The sequence below is a fragment of the Poecilia mexicana genome, unplaced genomic scaffold (assembly GCF_051168715.1).
Source record: "Poecilia mexicana isolate PSO_F unplaced genomic scaffold, ASM5116871v1 scaffold_6, whole genome shotgun sequence".
Classification (NCBI taxonomy): Eukaryota; Metazoa; Chordata; class Actinopteri; order Cyprinodontiformes; family Poeciliidae; genus Poecilia; species Poecilia mexicana.
This window is the reverse complement of record NW_028263375.1, coordinates 7,906,580-7,921,594: the sequence shown is the minus strand read 5'-3', so window position 1 is coordinate 7,921,594 and position 15,015 is coordinate 7,906,580. Positions and strand designations below refer to the sequence as shown.

At 41.3% G+C, this 15,015-nt stretch overlaps 1 protein-coding gene across 1 annotated transcript; it reads right to left on the bottom strand.

Moving 5' to 3' along the window:
- Window positions 1-90: 90 nt before the first annotated feature.
- fcsk (fucose kinase) lies at window positions 91-14,696 on the bottom strand. The gene is made up of 23 exons (XM_088006161.1): window positions 14,336-14,696; window positions 13,453-13,604; window positions 12,282-12,332; window positions 12,083-12,208; window positions 11,928-12,000; window positions 11,271-11,368; window positions 11,118-11,198; window positions 10,922-11,041; window positions 10,210-10,381; window positions 10,028-10,134; window positions 9,702-9,803; window positions 8,989-9,162; window positions 8,307-8,380; window positions 7,823-8,178; window positions 6,774-7,008; window positions 6,538-6,704; window positions 5,836-6,063; window positions 4,763-4,906; window positions 3,704-3,823; window positions 3,444-3,631; window positions 2,816-2,915; window positions 1,361-1,584; window positions 91-542 (listed from the first exon to the last, which is right to left on the bottom strand). Exons 1-23 carry the CDS (start codon window positions 14,415-14,417, stop codon window positions 468-470), a joined length of 3,249 nt encoding a protein of 1,082 aa, XP_087862287.1. The 5' UTR covers window positions 14,418-14,696; the 3' UTR covers window positions 91-467.
- Between the last annotated feature and the right edge of the window lie 319 nt (window positions 14,697-15,015).

Genomic DNA, 15,015 nt, shown 5'->3' with positions numbered 1-15,015 from the left:
GACGGAGGTCTGGTCATGGTTTGAAGCTCCGTTTCAGAAAAATTATGTTTAGGATTTGGTGTAACTTACAAATATGAAACCAACATTAAACATTGTTTAATTGTCCTTTATTATGAGCAGAAATCCTGAGAAAACAGAGAATAATATGAGAAAACAACCCAAACTTTATGCATTCCTTTTAAAGGTACAAAGTAAATGTATAAAAAGAGAAAACTGTGGCTGCTATTGGTATTTATTCAATCATTTGGAGCAAACAGACCTTTAAAAATATGCCAAAAAATGTCATTTATATAATAAAATGCTAATGTTCAGTTAGTTTCAACAGGTAAGAACAATCAATATGATTTTATCAACTCCAACAAAACTACCATCCATGACTGTAAAGAGTCGGAGTAAAATCAAAAATAAGAGTCATTACTTTAAGTGACGCCAGATTGAGTGAAAAATCTTCATTTTTCTGCCGGCCGTTACACGGCCGGCGGCCGGATTGCGATTCCCTCCATGTCCAGCTCCACTGAGTGAACGCTGAAATCTCCCAAACCCTGAAACACAGAAATGAGGAGATGGACCCATTTCATCTGAGCATTAGTGAATTAAAAGCAGTTTAGAGACAAATCTCAGAGGTTTAAGGTGTATTACAAACAGGAATTTTGTTTTTTAGGAGAGCCAATCGCAGCCTACAGTTGCCTAAAGAACTAAATCGTCATTTATTATCTTAGTACCACAATATCATACTTCAGCTTCTATGCAACACCAATCTGGAAAAACTTCCAGAAAACTGCACAGCTGCCGAAACACAGAGTTCCTTTAAATGAAGGCTAAAATCCCACTTGTTTTTGAATCATAATGGAATGTTGACCAACACAGTTTAAATGTAATAACTCCAGATTAAGTTAATTTGCATCACTTTTTAGTGCTTATTGCCTTTACTTTGTTTCTCTGGTATGGTTAACTTCCATTTTTTTTTTTTGTTTGACACTTTTATTTTGATAGGACAGCTTGCACTTTGTTATCAAATGGAGTTAAAATGTATCTTAGCATCCCCCCTTGATAGAGGCACAAGGTTTATTTTGCAACTTTTGTAATATTGAGCAGTAAAAATTTGTTTTATTGTATGCAAAAACTAGCCAATATTTTTTGGTTGTAAATGTTATTTTTAAGTTATGAACGTTACTGTGTGTGTGTGTGTGTGTGTGTGTGTGTGTGTGTGTGTGTGTACATTCAGCTCCAGCATTGAAACTGAAGGTTTATTTTCATCACCCTTCATTCATGGAGGATGATACAATGTGTCCAAAGTGTGTGACCTTTGGTCGTTTGACCTTTATTTTCAGACTGTTGTGTGTATCTGCAGATGTCTCACCGGCGTGTTCCTGAGGGTCTTCAGAACCGCCTCCTGCTGTCGGGGCTCCCGGGTCAGCAGGTACAGGAAGCCGCCGCCTCCGGCTCCTGCCAGGCTCTGACCCAGAACCAAAGGCCTCAGAGCCTCCATCATGGTTCTGACGGAGGCCGGTTCGCATCCTGGAGCCATCAGCTTCTTCTGCTGCCAGGAGCGGTCCAAACACCGACCCAAACGGGACAGAGAACCTGGGAGGGAAGCATTTCCAACCAGACTGAGTCATTTAATGGCTTGGTTTAGTTTATTGCCTTTGGACCTAAAGAGGATCGATCTGGCCTGGACTTTCAGAGCCACATAAAGACAGTAACGAAGTCGGCCTTCTATCACCTGAAAAACATCTCCAGGATTAACCCTTCTAGGCGGGAACGTGTCGCCGGCGACACATCCAAATTTGCAGTACTGTAATTCCGCCACACTTTGCGCTATCTGAAAAATTCCAACGGTTTCTGAAAGGGGAGACGTTGCACTTTCCAGCAAATATCGGGTTAATGCGGCAACTTCACAGCTGCAGCTGCAGAGAGTGTAATTAATCCGGGGGGCACTCGTTTAATAGACGGTATATTGCAAAAATAACTTGCTGGATATTGAAAGTTCCAGTTATCAATACATGGGTAAGTATATCATCTCACAGGACATTTAAAGAACTACTTACAATTAGAATAAGGAAGATTTATTGAGGCAGACGCTTGAAACTTCGGCGTAAAATGGTTAAAGGACTTATGTCCCAGTGAGATCTAGAGAAACGCATCCATGCGTTTATCTTCAGTCGCACTGATTACTGCAACAGCGTCTTCACTAGTCTGCCTAAAAACTAATCTGATCCAGACGCTGCTGCTGGAGTTCTGACTAAAACCAGGAAGATGGAGCACATCACCCGGTTCTACAGTCCTTCCACTGGCTCCCTGCAGCTCAGAGAAAAGACTTTAAAATACTGTTAGTTTATAAATCACTGAACGCCTCAGCACCACAACACGATCTGCTGTTGTCATAGCAACCTTCCAGGCCCTCAGGTTCTGGTTCTGGTCTGCTCTGCATCCAGAACCAGAACCAAACATGGAGAATCGGCATTCAGCTTCTATGCACCACAATCTGGAACAAACTTCCAGAAAACTGCAAAACAACCGAAACACTGAGTTCCTTTAAATTAGACTAAAAACCTGCCTGTTCAGAGTTGCTTTTGAATTGTAATCAATGAAACATTAATCAATAAACTGATATTTAGCAACAAAAAAAATGTAATGCTTCAATTGTTGACCGTGGTTTCTTCTATGACTTTGTATGTTTGGGTTTTTATAAAGTAAATCACTTTGTAATGATTTACTTCAGAACCAATCAAGTTTATACAAATACACTTGATTGATTGACTGACTGATTGATTGAGATGAATGTGGACTTGACTACATATTTCCTGAAATTCACCTTCTGAACAGGATTTAGCACATTCCTCAGAGTTGGACACCAGCTGCTGGGCGTTCTCCACCATCGCCGGAAGACGGCTGTACCAGCTGCGGACCACATCCTGTACAAAACAAACACACACAGCGAGCGGCACTTTGAATCAGACTGGACCCAAACAGTCCAGTCTGCTGTAAAGCTGCAGCTATATGCAGCTATATGACAGCTTTTGAATTGAAATATTGCTTATTTTGTCATTATATGATTAAAAAGTTATTAAGTAGTTACAGGCCCTGCCATTAAAGCCACATTAAAGCCATGTGTGTATATTTTATAGGAAATACAGAGATATATAGAGATCAATCTTTTCAGTTATTTATCTTATATTACACTGCAATGACAGTCACAGTTTTAACAAATACGTAAAAAACACATTTATTAGAAAAGTTACATATTGCAGTTTTCACTCAATAAATTTTTCAGTTGAGTCCCAAAACTATTAAAGAGAAGTTAAACATTTTCCCAGATGAAACAAACAACCACAGCAGCTCTCACCCAGACTTTAAACATTGCTAATGTTGTTTTCTCAAAGTTAAAAGTGAGAGGAGTGAAGCATCTTCTCATAGTGGGATCTTTGAGGGGAGTCGCTGACCTGCAGCAGGTTTCGAGCCAGACGCGTCTTTCCGGTGTAAACCAGCAGGAGGTGCTGCTCCAGAGACACCAGGAACTCCTGAGGAGGACTCAGACGCTCCACCTCCACCTGGAGGGGCAGAGACGCTCTGGAACGACCCACCTTGACTCCGCCCACCAGACCGCCCACCTGGTCCTGCCAGCCGCCACCTGGTGGAGCAGCAGGAAGTGATTAGGGAGATGCAGAGGAAGAGGAAGGAGATCAGAGCGGAGGGACGGGACCTGTGGTGAGAATCTGCTCCAGGTACAGGACCGCATGGATCAGGGAGTCGGTGTCATACGTCCGGCCTGTACACCTGTAGACCGCTGCCAACAGCGCCCCCGCCAGGATGCTGCTGGTACCTGCAAGAATTGACACTATTTCATCACCTGCAGAATTACCAAAGCATTAAAGGGGCCCTATTACGGTAAATTCACATTTTGGGTATTTTTTTTTTTGCTTCTATTCGGATCTCAACTGCTGCTAAAAACAGACCAAGCACTTAAAAACTAAAAATAACTAAATGAACAGCCATTTTTTGGTAATTAAAGTTTGTTGGCGTCTGAACAATGAGCAGTTTCATTTCATGTTTTTCTAAAACCAGAGTGTCTTTAGTCAGAGGAGTCTTCAAATTCACTGTAATACAGACTGCTACAGGAGATCTTTCCTTCCCACAGCCATCATTATCTACAATAACTAACTTTTTAATTAATATGAATTACAGCTACATTTAATTTCTCTTTGGGATCAATAAAGTATTTCTGAATTTGAATTGAACATAAATTAAAAAAACCTCGAGGGGCACTGGGTTATTACCTAGCAACCCCAGCCCAACCTGTTACCTAGCAACCCAATCTGAACTCCAGCACATTTGGTCAGCTGGTTTTACAATGGCTGCTGGAAAAGGCGAGTGTTTTGATGATGACTTATGATCCAGAAACCACTTGTTCCATTCTTATCGTTTGTACTTTAGGCTCCACTTCTGCTTTTCAAAGATGTACAGTTGTATAATTACGCATCTGTTTGCCACCATTTTGTAAATGTAAACGTTGAGTCGAGGGGCGTGACCAGCAGCAGCTTATTTGGATTTAAAGTGACAGAGGCCCTAAAACGGCTCATTCTGAAAAGAGCTCAAAATAGGCAGAGATAAAATCTCATTAGTCACAAAGAATGACTTTGTGAAAAAACGTAATGACAATGTTTCGCATAGACCACAGACCTTCCTGTCCAAGGAAGCATAACTGGTCACCTCAGGTTTTATGCGGCAGCTGCTCTGCCCGACGTGTTTTAGCATTGCTCACCCAGACCGGATCCGGTCGGCAGCTCCGACCAGCTGTGCAGCTCCACCCCTCCACCCCAGCTCTGCATCAGCTGCTGCCCCAGAGGATGCTGGGAGGACAGAGACACCAGACCACTGCACACACAGACTGCCTTCAGCAGAGCTCCTGCAGCACAAACACACCAACAGTGAGTATTCAGTGGCATTAAGATGTCTTAAATTTGTTAGAAATGTTTTTTAAGTTGGCCTTAAATATGTTAATCAAAGGTCTTAAATTTTAAGAACACCAGTTTCTCTCGTATATTTTATGTACCGTAGTTTGTTCTTCTCGTGGGATTTTTCTGTCAGGCCAACTAGCGCTCCAGGTAGTTGAGGCTACCGCTAACTAGCTGCTAACATATTAACATATTCTTGCTTGCTAGCAGAGTTGGGTAATAACTAGTTACATTTACTTGAGTAATTTTTTTGGGGAAAAAATGTAGCTTTGAGAGTATTTTTTTACTACGCTGAACTTTTTACTTTTACTTGAGTAATTTTATTATGATGTATGAACTGAATGAAAAGCAAACATGCTTTAACCAAAAATTCACCAGACACAGACACACCTCTAGGTTTTGTTAAAGTTTCATAAGTTTTTTTGTTGAAAGAAACTGATTTGGAGCATTTTTGGGGGGGGCTTTTCCCTGAGCTTGTTATTTTGTAATTATGTTATTTATATTTAAAATACCAAAATTTAAACACATAACTTTATGTTTTGGTCCATCTCATGATGTAATTTTTAAATATTAAATGGTTGCTCAGTACTTGAGTAGAGGTTTTATCAAATACTTTTTTACTCTTACTTGAGTCATTCCTTTTTACTTTTACCTAAATAAAAATATGTCCAAGTATTATAGTAAATTTTTGTGAAACTGTAGCTAACTAGCTAGCATTTTGCTCCTATTATAAGTGTATATTTATTGCCAGTTAGCTCAATGCTACATTCATTCAGTGCAAAAATGTTTAGCACAACTACTATATAAAATACAACATTTTCTTTTGTACATTTCTGTTGATCTTAAATGTCATTCTTCAGGAGCTCTGATGGTGTTGTACCTGGAGCGTGAGGCTGGCTGTAGTCCCTCAGGTCATCCAGGTTTTCACACACCATCTCTGTGGACGCCCCGCTGCCCCGCCCACCGCTGCAGCTGACCAATAGGAGGTGGGGTTTCACAATGCGACGGGCTCTGGCTCCGATTGGACGTTTCCCGTCGACCTTCACGGCGACGTTCGTCACTGATCCGCCATGCTCGAAGGCGATCGGTGGCGTGTCACTCCAGCCCCCTGAAACACAAACACTGGAGCTCAAAAGCTGAAAATGGTTTCCACAACGTGTGATTTAAAGGCAACCTATTATGCAAATTTCACATTTTGCATGTTTTCATACTTCCGTTTGGGTCTCTACTGCTGCTAAAAATCTCCAGCGCTAAAAAAAAAACAAAAACAAAAAAAACAGCAGTTTTTTTTAGCAACAAGTTGTTTTTAGGTGTTGGGAAAAGTAGTTATTTCAAAAACCTCCTGATTGTTGAGTCACAGTCAACGTTCAGCAGCAGCTTATTTGCATTTAAAGTGACACAAGCCCTAAAACAGCTCATTTTGGAAGAAGCTCAAAATAAGCAGAAGGACTAAAATCTCTGAATCTAAGAACGATTTTCAAAACTGTCATGAATATGTTTTGTATAGGACATAAACCTAGCCAACCTGTTCAAGGAAACATAATAGGTCACCTTTAACAGAAAAGTTACACCTGTTCCTCACCTGCCAGGTCCAGTCTGGCTGGACACTCTACTTCCTGCCACTCCCCGATAGGCGGGGCCTCTCCCTGTCCAATGGAGATGAACCTCTGGGATGACATCACAGCCTGCCGCAGCAACACCTGGCCGGCGCCCTCATAGTGCCGAGCCGCCCGTACGAGCAGGTCTGGCCTGCAGGGGGCAGTAAAGCAGGTCACAACGCATTCAACAAGCAGTGGAAACAGACAGCGAGATGCTAACCTGCTCAGCCAGAGCTGTCGCTGCGCAGCAAGAGCATAAACTCCTCCCCTCAAGTTTCCCTCCTCCAACAGGAAGTAGGCGGAGCTCCAGGCCTCGTTAGCAGCTGGACCGCTCCTCAGGCCCCCTTTACCCTCCGCCATGCACACCAGAACGTCAGCGATGCAGGAGAGACAGCGGGCAGCCACGCCCACCTGTGCTCCTGGCTCCGCCCCCGACTCCACGCTTCCAGCAGCAACTAAAAAACAACGTTTTATTCACTTCTTGATCGTCTTCTGACGTAAAACCATTTAAAAAACGGTTTGATTAGTGCAATAACATTTCAGCTAGCAGTGAATTAATGATCAGCTGATCTGTTTTCTGTTTACTGCTTAGAGCGATGCAACAATCATTGATGATGTGAGTAGAGATATCAGTCATGTGACAAATAGGTGGATGATAATTATCACTTCTGACAGCGTTGCTTAATATACTTCTATAGTTTTTTAATGATTGTTTTTACTGTTAATATGGTTGTGAGTTAGTATTAAAACTAGCTTAGTGTTCAGTGGGTAGTCTTGAGCTTTGAGCAGTCGGAGCCAGATTGATTCCAGGTAATTCTGCATTGTTCAAATTTAAACAGCACTTTTGATAGAGGGAATTAATGCTGATGCTTAGGTCTAATAGCTCACTTGTACTCATTTTATATTTACTTTATCACAATAGTAAGTCAGAACTTTATTTCTTATTTCTGTATTTTTAGAAACTGCTTCATTATATATGCACCGTTGTAAACTGCAGTTCTTCAGTAAAGCCCATGTAAACATCTGATGACCACAGGGTTTTCATGTAGTCGTCAATTAAGCAAATCCAGAGGTGAAAGAACCTCAACAAAGGGGAATTGGTTTTTCTGATGTTTGGATTGTTTGACAGTGTGAAGGAGAACAGCAGCAGCTAAAAACATAACAAATGTTGCAGTTTTGGTCCCAAATCGAACCAAAACTGCCGAACTACCAGGTGTGAAAACAAAATGGCAGACTGCCTCGTGTCATGAAAACCAGCTTGTAACTCACTGCTGTCCAGAGTCTCCAGTAGCGCCCCCTGCTGCCCTCCCTGCACTGCCACCCTGAAGCAAGGCAGCAGACAGACGTCGGTGCGACTCTGCAGAGCGTCGGCGGTTCTCTTCCTCCCTGCCAGGAACAGCAGCTCCTCCCTCCACTGCAGCTCCGCCTCCTGGTGGGTGAGTGACAGCACCTCCCTCAGAGAGACTCTCCACGCCTCCCTCCACCTCTGCAGGCAGCCTGGACCCCCCAGCAGCCAGCCCACTCCTCCCTCAAGGCCCACAGTGCCCCCTCTGGGGTGGAGGACCGGGAAAAGCCGAGCCTCCAAGAGGGAGCACTGTTCTCCTTTTACCCACAGCTCCTCCGGCCTGAGGAGGAGAGAGGAGGAGAAAACGAATAAAACACACAACAAACAGCTGCAACATACAGGAATAATCTGATGTTTATAAAGAAAAAGACATAAAAAATGATCAAACTGGAAAGGTTTGGATCTTACTGTATTCCTGAGGAGCTGAAGAAAACAGTCCAGGTCTGGTTGAGGAAGGAGGCGCCGCTGCCATTAAAGGGAACCTGAAGGGAGGAGGAGAAGAAGATGGAGGAGGAAGACTGTGGTCATTTAAAGTACATGATCTATCCATCTATCTATCTATCTGGAGCCTTCATTATAACAGTTGTGTGTTTAAATATTATTTTATTAATCAAATCAAAGCAGTTTTTATCTGAATATTGCCAAATTACATCAACAGATTGCTGCACTTTTTCCTCACAAATGCATAGTTCTGAGTTTATTGCATTTTTTATTTTTATTTTTTTGCAAAAATGGTCAAAAATGTTGGGCTAAAGTGATGCTAACTCCCACCTGCAGGTGGCAGTATTTCTTATTTTTGCTAATCTTTAGCTGCTAAAGTTTAGCGGCTAAAAGCAGCAGCAGTAAAGGCTAAACTTTAGCCTCTATTGATGACAAATAATAGTGGGCCAGTCAAAATGGAAAGTTACAAAAAGTTACATTTAACTACTTGAAATCCCCTGGACTTCTGAAAAACAGAGTTTACTTTGCTTCGTGTTAAGTTTATAAAAAACTAAGCTACGGTCTGCTTCCCTCAGCATCACAGTGTCTCCATGACAACCATGAAACCCACCTGAGGGCTTCAGATGAAACAGACCTGCTGCATTTTTACCTGCAGGTCGTCGTGAGTGCCGACCACCGTGTACACGTTTAGCTTCAGCTCCCCCAGCTCAATCCGATGTCCCTGGATGATGATGTCACTGCTGAGCGCGAGCTGCCTGAGGCATGTTGATGCCGAGACGTCTACACCTGAGAGCAAACAACCAGACGGGACGTCCAGAGGACCCTGAAGGACGCCAGAGGACAGAATATGAACCACCATACAAACCTGCTGTATTCAGATGAATTAGTTTCACATTCAGATTCACTGATTTACTTTTTAATTTACTGCTTTTTAATATAAAAATAATTTGAGCATCACTTAGGATGTAAATGCCAGTTATGATGTAGACAGAATTTGCTTGACATGGAGCCATAGACCTATCCGAACCTGTTCCAGGTCACCTTTAATATCTTGGATCTTGCCTCTTATTATTGTTTTTATCTTGCAAATTTCAACACTACAATAGCAGCATATCATTCAAAGATTTTAAATATTGACAGATATCTTCAGATGAGAGTAAAGTTTGAATAAAGTTGTCAGAAATGGTAAGATCAAAGATCTGTGCTTGGTATTTACAGATCTATAAAAAAAACTACTGACTTTGAGTCCATACTTCTCACTTTTGTGGGATAATTATTAAATTTTTTGTCCAGTTTTTCCACCTAAAATAAAATTTCCACCCAGCGTTTCCTTGAAAAGACTGAGTTAAGACTCTCTCTGACCTGTAGGTGGCAGTGTTGCACCACTGCCCGGGTTGCCACGGCAACGTCTCCATCCAGAACGCTGTTGATGACCCGAGCTCCTTCACTGAGCAATTTCTCATTCTGGAGGGATTAAAGCAGGTTAAAGCTATGAGCCACCATCATGATCAATATGAATTATTAGTGATTTTTCTAAAATTCAACAAATAATTTCTTTTTCTGAGCAGTTTAAAGTCTGGTGGTGTCCCGAAGGGATCAGTTGTTGACCCTTTTTGTATGATCTAGACCTGCTTTCAATTCAGTTTTAATTGTGGATGACGTTGATGAAGAAGAGTGAGACGTGCCACCTGAATGTGCGACAGAGTGTTTCCAACCGTCCAATCAGAAGTCAGACGTTCGACATGCTGCTTCCCGGACAGAGTCAGGTAGTCATAGCGACCGCCAGGGATGTACACTGTGAGAACGACAAACAGGCTATGTTTAAACTCAGACCAGCTACCTGCAGATTTAAGCAGCGTCTGATCCTGACCCAGTGAGAGTGGCACTCCTCTCAGGATCCTCCACAGCTCCGCCCTGCCTGCCCTCACTGTCGCCCCCTGGGGACCGTCAGTGGGACTGCAGCCTGCTCTCCCCTCATTCACAAACTGATCCTGGGTCAGATCTGAGCAGAGACACTTCAACAAGTCCAAGAAGAGGGAGATCTGTGGACAGAGACGGAAAGCTCCGTTCTAACAACTAAATCTGTTAACATTCAAGCTTTAATTTAATTAGCTGAACATCATTAAATAATAGATTATTAGTCAACAAAGTAGCAGCGTATTGGTTGAAACTGTCACCATTTCGCTAAGCAAGGTGGTGGGATCAACTACTCGCTTTGGTTACCTAGCAACTCACTTATTCTTTGGTTACCTAGCAACAACTCGATGAGTAAACTACTCAGCAGCAGTTTAAGGTTTTCGACTGACATGAAACGCTTAAAGTTTTTCCGTTTAAAATTATTCAGTTTTATCCAAATTTTTGCTCCTTTTATTTTTATGCAATTATGAGGCATGATGGCAAAACCTTCATCTGCTGCTGCATAAGTTACTCAACAAGTTGTTGCTAGGTAACCAAAGTATGTCGCTAGGTAACCAAAGAATGATTGTTCAATTTCTAAACTGGAGTTTTGTCGAGTAACCCCAGTTCACCCAACAGGTCAGGAAATCATGATAGGTTTTTCATGATCTGATGAGGGAAGCTACCTGGAGGGGCGGAGCTCCAGAGTCCAGGCCCAGGTAGGTGCAGCCGTCCAGAGGAGGACTGACGTGAGTCTGCAGCAGTTTCTCTGAGACGGACCTGCAGAAGAAGACCGGGCCTGACACCTGCAGGGATTTCACAGGATTTGTTTAAGCTGCTGCTGCCTGCGGTGGAGCGTCTATAAAACATTCGATGACGCACCAGCGGGACTTTCCCATCAGGCATCAGGGCTCGTTGGATCTCCTCCCTGGTTCCTCTGTAGATGATGTCGCGGACCCGACCCTGGAGACAACGACCCCTGACATCATCAGCTGACCCCAGCAGCAAGAGAAATCACAGAAAAGGTTTCCACACCTGCGAGTCGCTCAGGTAGACTCCATGATCAGCTGCGTACGAGACGTCGCCTGGTACCGCCAAAACCCGAACTCCAGAGAACCCGTCCCAGGATAAAACTGGACGCAAAATCATTTAACGATCAGAAAACTGACAATTAAAGACTGATCGATTTGTGATGATCAAAACAAATGATAAACTGTGACATAGGCCTAGGCCTGTTACAATAAGCAATAATTCAATTAGTCACTTGATAAATTAAAACAATAATTTTAATTTGCATGATTAATTGTTTTTCTTTTTACCAAAAACTGGATGATAAAGGTATTAAGTCTGGTGCTTCAGCATCAACTAGCTCTTTATTTGAAGGACAATTTTGTTTACAGAGACTTCATAATTTATATTATTTGCTGTTTCTGTCGTTTTGTTTATCTATTTTGGATATTTAAAATGTTTTCCAGTTCCAGTGATAAATGTTGATTGGAATTTCAAGCTTACTGATCTTTGAGAATGTGTTATTATTATTATATTATTATCATATTACTTGAAAATGGTCTCAAAACAACAATATATTGCGATAATTTCTGGGACAATTTATTGTTTAGCAAAATTAATTATTGTGAAAGGCCTAATCCGGATCAGAACCAGGTTCTGCTGCATCGTGGAAGACAAACTCACCAAAGTCTGTCGGGACGGAGAGGATCATGTCGGTGCTGCAGACCCAGACTCCAGGAGGAGAACCCGGACAGATCTGAAAGCCAGACAGGATGAATGATGGTACAGAACTCTGTGGTACCAGCCTGTTTCTAATTCTTCTGTTTCACTGAGCAGACCTGGGAGCTGAGTCGGTCCAGCAGCACATCCAGAACACAAACCGGCGCCTGGACTTTCTGCCCGGGCTTCTCTTCGGGAAGCCAACAGAAGGCTCGGCTGCAGGGGCTCCAGGGAAAATCCCGACCCTGGGAGAGGAAAAAAATTTAAATCTACAGCATGAAAACACCAGAACAGAACCAAACTCAGGTCTGGACTCACTGTGTGCAGGATGAGGATGTGAGCGTCATCCAGGACGTCAGCGGTCACCACCTGGAAACAAACAAAGAATAAAGGAGGCAGATTAGCTCCAATAACATGAAACAGTTTTACTTTTTACCTCCTGGCTAGCCTGCCCATGTGAAAGATATATACACTTAAGCTTTGTAAAATCTAATATATTACATATATTTCAGAAAGCATAGTAAAAGTACTATTTTGAAACTACTTGTTTTGTACTTTAGCTGAATTTAAATACAATTAAAATGGAACAACTTTATGTACATTAATAATACTTGAAATCTGTTTGAATTTTTGTGCTTATTTTTGCTAAAATAATACATTTTGACATTATTTTAAGTGTAATGCTTTTACTTCTGATTTTATATTTGGCCATTATGACTGCCTATCATTGTAGATAAAAAAGACAGAGTACACTCAAAAATTTTCTTAAAAAAACTAGAAAATTTCTGAGTCAGAAGAGTGAACAATTTTCGACTTTTAATAGAAAATTTCTGAGATTAATCTAAAGATTTCTGAGGATTTTTTTTATAGAATTTGTTTACTTTTAAAATTCAGTTTTAATACTTTCAAGTTCATGTTTTTAATGGAAAATTGCTTAGATTAATCTACAACAAAGAAAATTTCTGAATTTTTTTGTAGCTTTTTCAACTTTTGGAGCTCAGAAATTTTTTATTTTATTTTATTTTTTAGAAAACTTCTGAGACTAATCTCAAAATTTCAGTTTTTTTATCCCTCCTTTTTTCGTTGCCCCGTCTCGGCTTTCTTCCAATCAAATATATTTCTCTGGTATAATTTCTACTGGGCCAATCAGTGAACAGGAGAAGTCGTGACGGTGACGTCGATGTAGTTTTAGCAATAGCATCGGATAAGTGAACAAACCCGAACAAAGTCCGTGGTGGCAAAACTTCCAAATATTGAATTAACATTAATTGCCATCTTGTCCGAGCTTAGCAGTTCTCTTTTTTCAGTGGTGAATGCCCATTTATTTACAAAGTCGGCAATTTCCGGTAAGCTAGCGTCAAACTGGCGCCTTACATAGGTCACGTGCAAACGTTAGCCATCGTTTCTAAATAGTCGAGAGTTGGGACACTGAACGAAGCTATAAGCTTAGAAGAAGAGGCCGATTTTTGCTAAGCTAGCTGTGACTCACCGTGTACCCAGCTCTGCTGCTCAGGTGCTCAGCAGCGACCAGCAGGGCGTTCAGCGTCGCCCCTCCGCTGCCCAGCGGCTCCAGGCGGTCCCTCACGGTCAAAAGCAACGCATTCCCAGCTAAGGTGCCGCGTTTCTGCCGCAACTCCAACTCTTCACACACAAGAGCACAAAATATTGGAAATCTGAATACTGCAACACCTCTGGATGCTGTGAATTAGTTAGTGTATCTGCTTTATCATTTTACTTTGTATTAGCGCTGAAAAAGTTAATCAGTTTGACGTGTTTATTGAAATAATCGTCAACTAATTTAATAGCCGATTAATCGTTAACTGGAGTAGACTCAAAAAAGGCAATTTCCAGAAAAAAAACATATTCAGAGCAGTAATTAAGTCAAAACTGTACAAAAAAATATATACATTTTGCATCTAAGATCAAGAAAATTTTTGTAAATATGTGACAAAGTTTTAACTTCATCTGGCTTAAATTCTGTAAATAAAAAATAATCCAATTGAGCAAATATTGATTAGTTAATCCAAAAATTGGTCTTATATTTGTTGACTGTATAAATAAAAACTCGCTGTAGCTAATCACTCCTGAGGCTCAATTTAAACAGTTAAATTTGTAAAAGGAAAAAAAAAGTTTATTATTTGACTTACTATTTTAATTCAATAACTTTATAAATAACAAAAAATACCCCGAACTACAATGACGCTCTAGTTTCACCCTTGACACTAATTTAATCTCATCTTTGTCTTTTGTAAAACCATCATATAGTTAAGATCATATCCATTTCGTACATCAGCGACACCCTCAGGTCGACTGATGCAACTGCACAGTATAAAGATTCCTCTAAGATCGTAAATTCAACAGATGCTTCTCACCTCTCTGGAAAGCGTACACACTGTCTTTGTGTTGACAGGTAAGGACGACCACCGTCCACGGAAAAACGCCGTTCCGCGACATCTTTCCCCGGTTAAAGTGGACACAACAGAAGTTGTTTGACTGGTTTAACTACCAATCCTTAAGCAAACTGCGCACGAAGAAGCATCAACGACTAGCTAACCAAACTAGCAAAAGCGGGGCGGGTTAGAGGATCTTCAGGAGGAATAAAGTAAAACCAACACCTGTCAGCATTAAACGCGTTCATTTTCAGATATTGTTGAAATGCAGCGACTCTTAAAAAGAGTATAAATCTGATCCATGGCGTCTGTTTAACCCTTGCCCATTTGTATCGGAATAGCATGACTGCGCGGGCTTCCGTAAGGGTTTGTTTTCTACTACCTGCCCGTCCGTTGGGGCGGTGTATCAAAGTAAAAAAGAGCCTTCAGTTCTGCTTAATGGGAAAAATTTAATCAAATTAATGAGACATCCATTTCCTTAAACTTTTTTACTTACAGGCTAATCTAATTACTTAATTCAATTCTGCACACAAAACAGCTTTCCAAAACTAAAGTGTCTTTAATAGCATAAGCAACCTAAAATCTCACTTGATTTCATGTAATTCTTCTGGAATGAAGTCCAAGAACTGAACAGACAAACATGCTCTAATCAGGATTAGGTC

What these genes read in the sequence shown, in the direction of transcription:
- fcsk (XM_088006161.1), bottom strand. Translation starts at nt 14,417, where the DNA reads ATGTCGCGGAACGGCGTTTTTCCGTGGACGGTGGTCGTCCTTACCTGT. An exon ending in CTCCGTCCCGACAGACTTTG is followed by an intron (nt 11,369 to 11,927) that starts GTGAGTTTGTCT and finishes TTTTGCGTCCAG; the next exon opens with TTTTATCCTGGGACGGGTTC. An exon ending in CTGATGGGAAAGTCCCGCTG is followed by an intron (nt 11,042 to 11,117) that starts GTGCGTCATCGA and finishes AAATCCCTGCAG; the next exon opens with GTGTCAGGCCCGGTCTTCTT.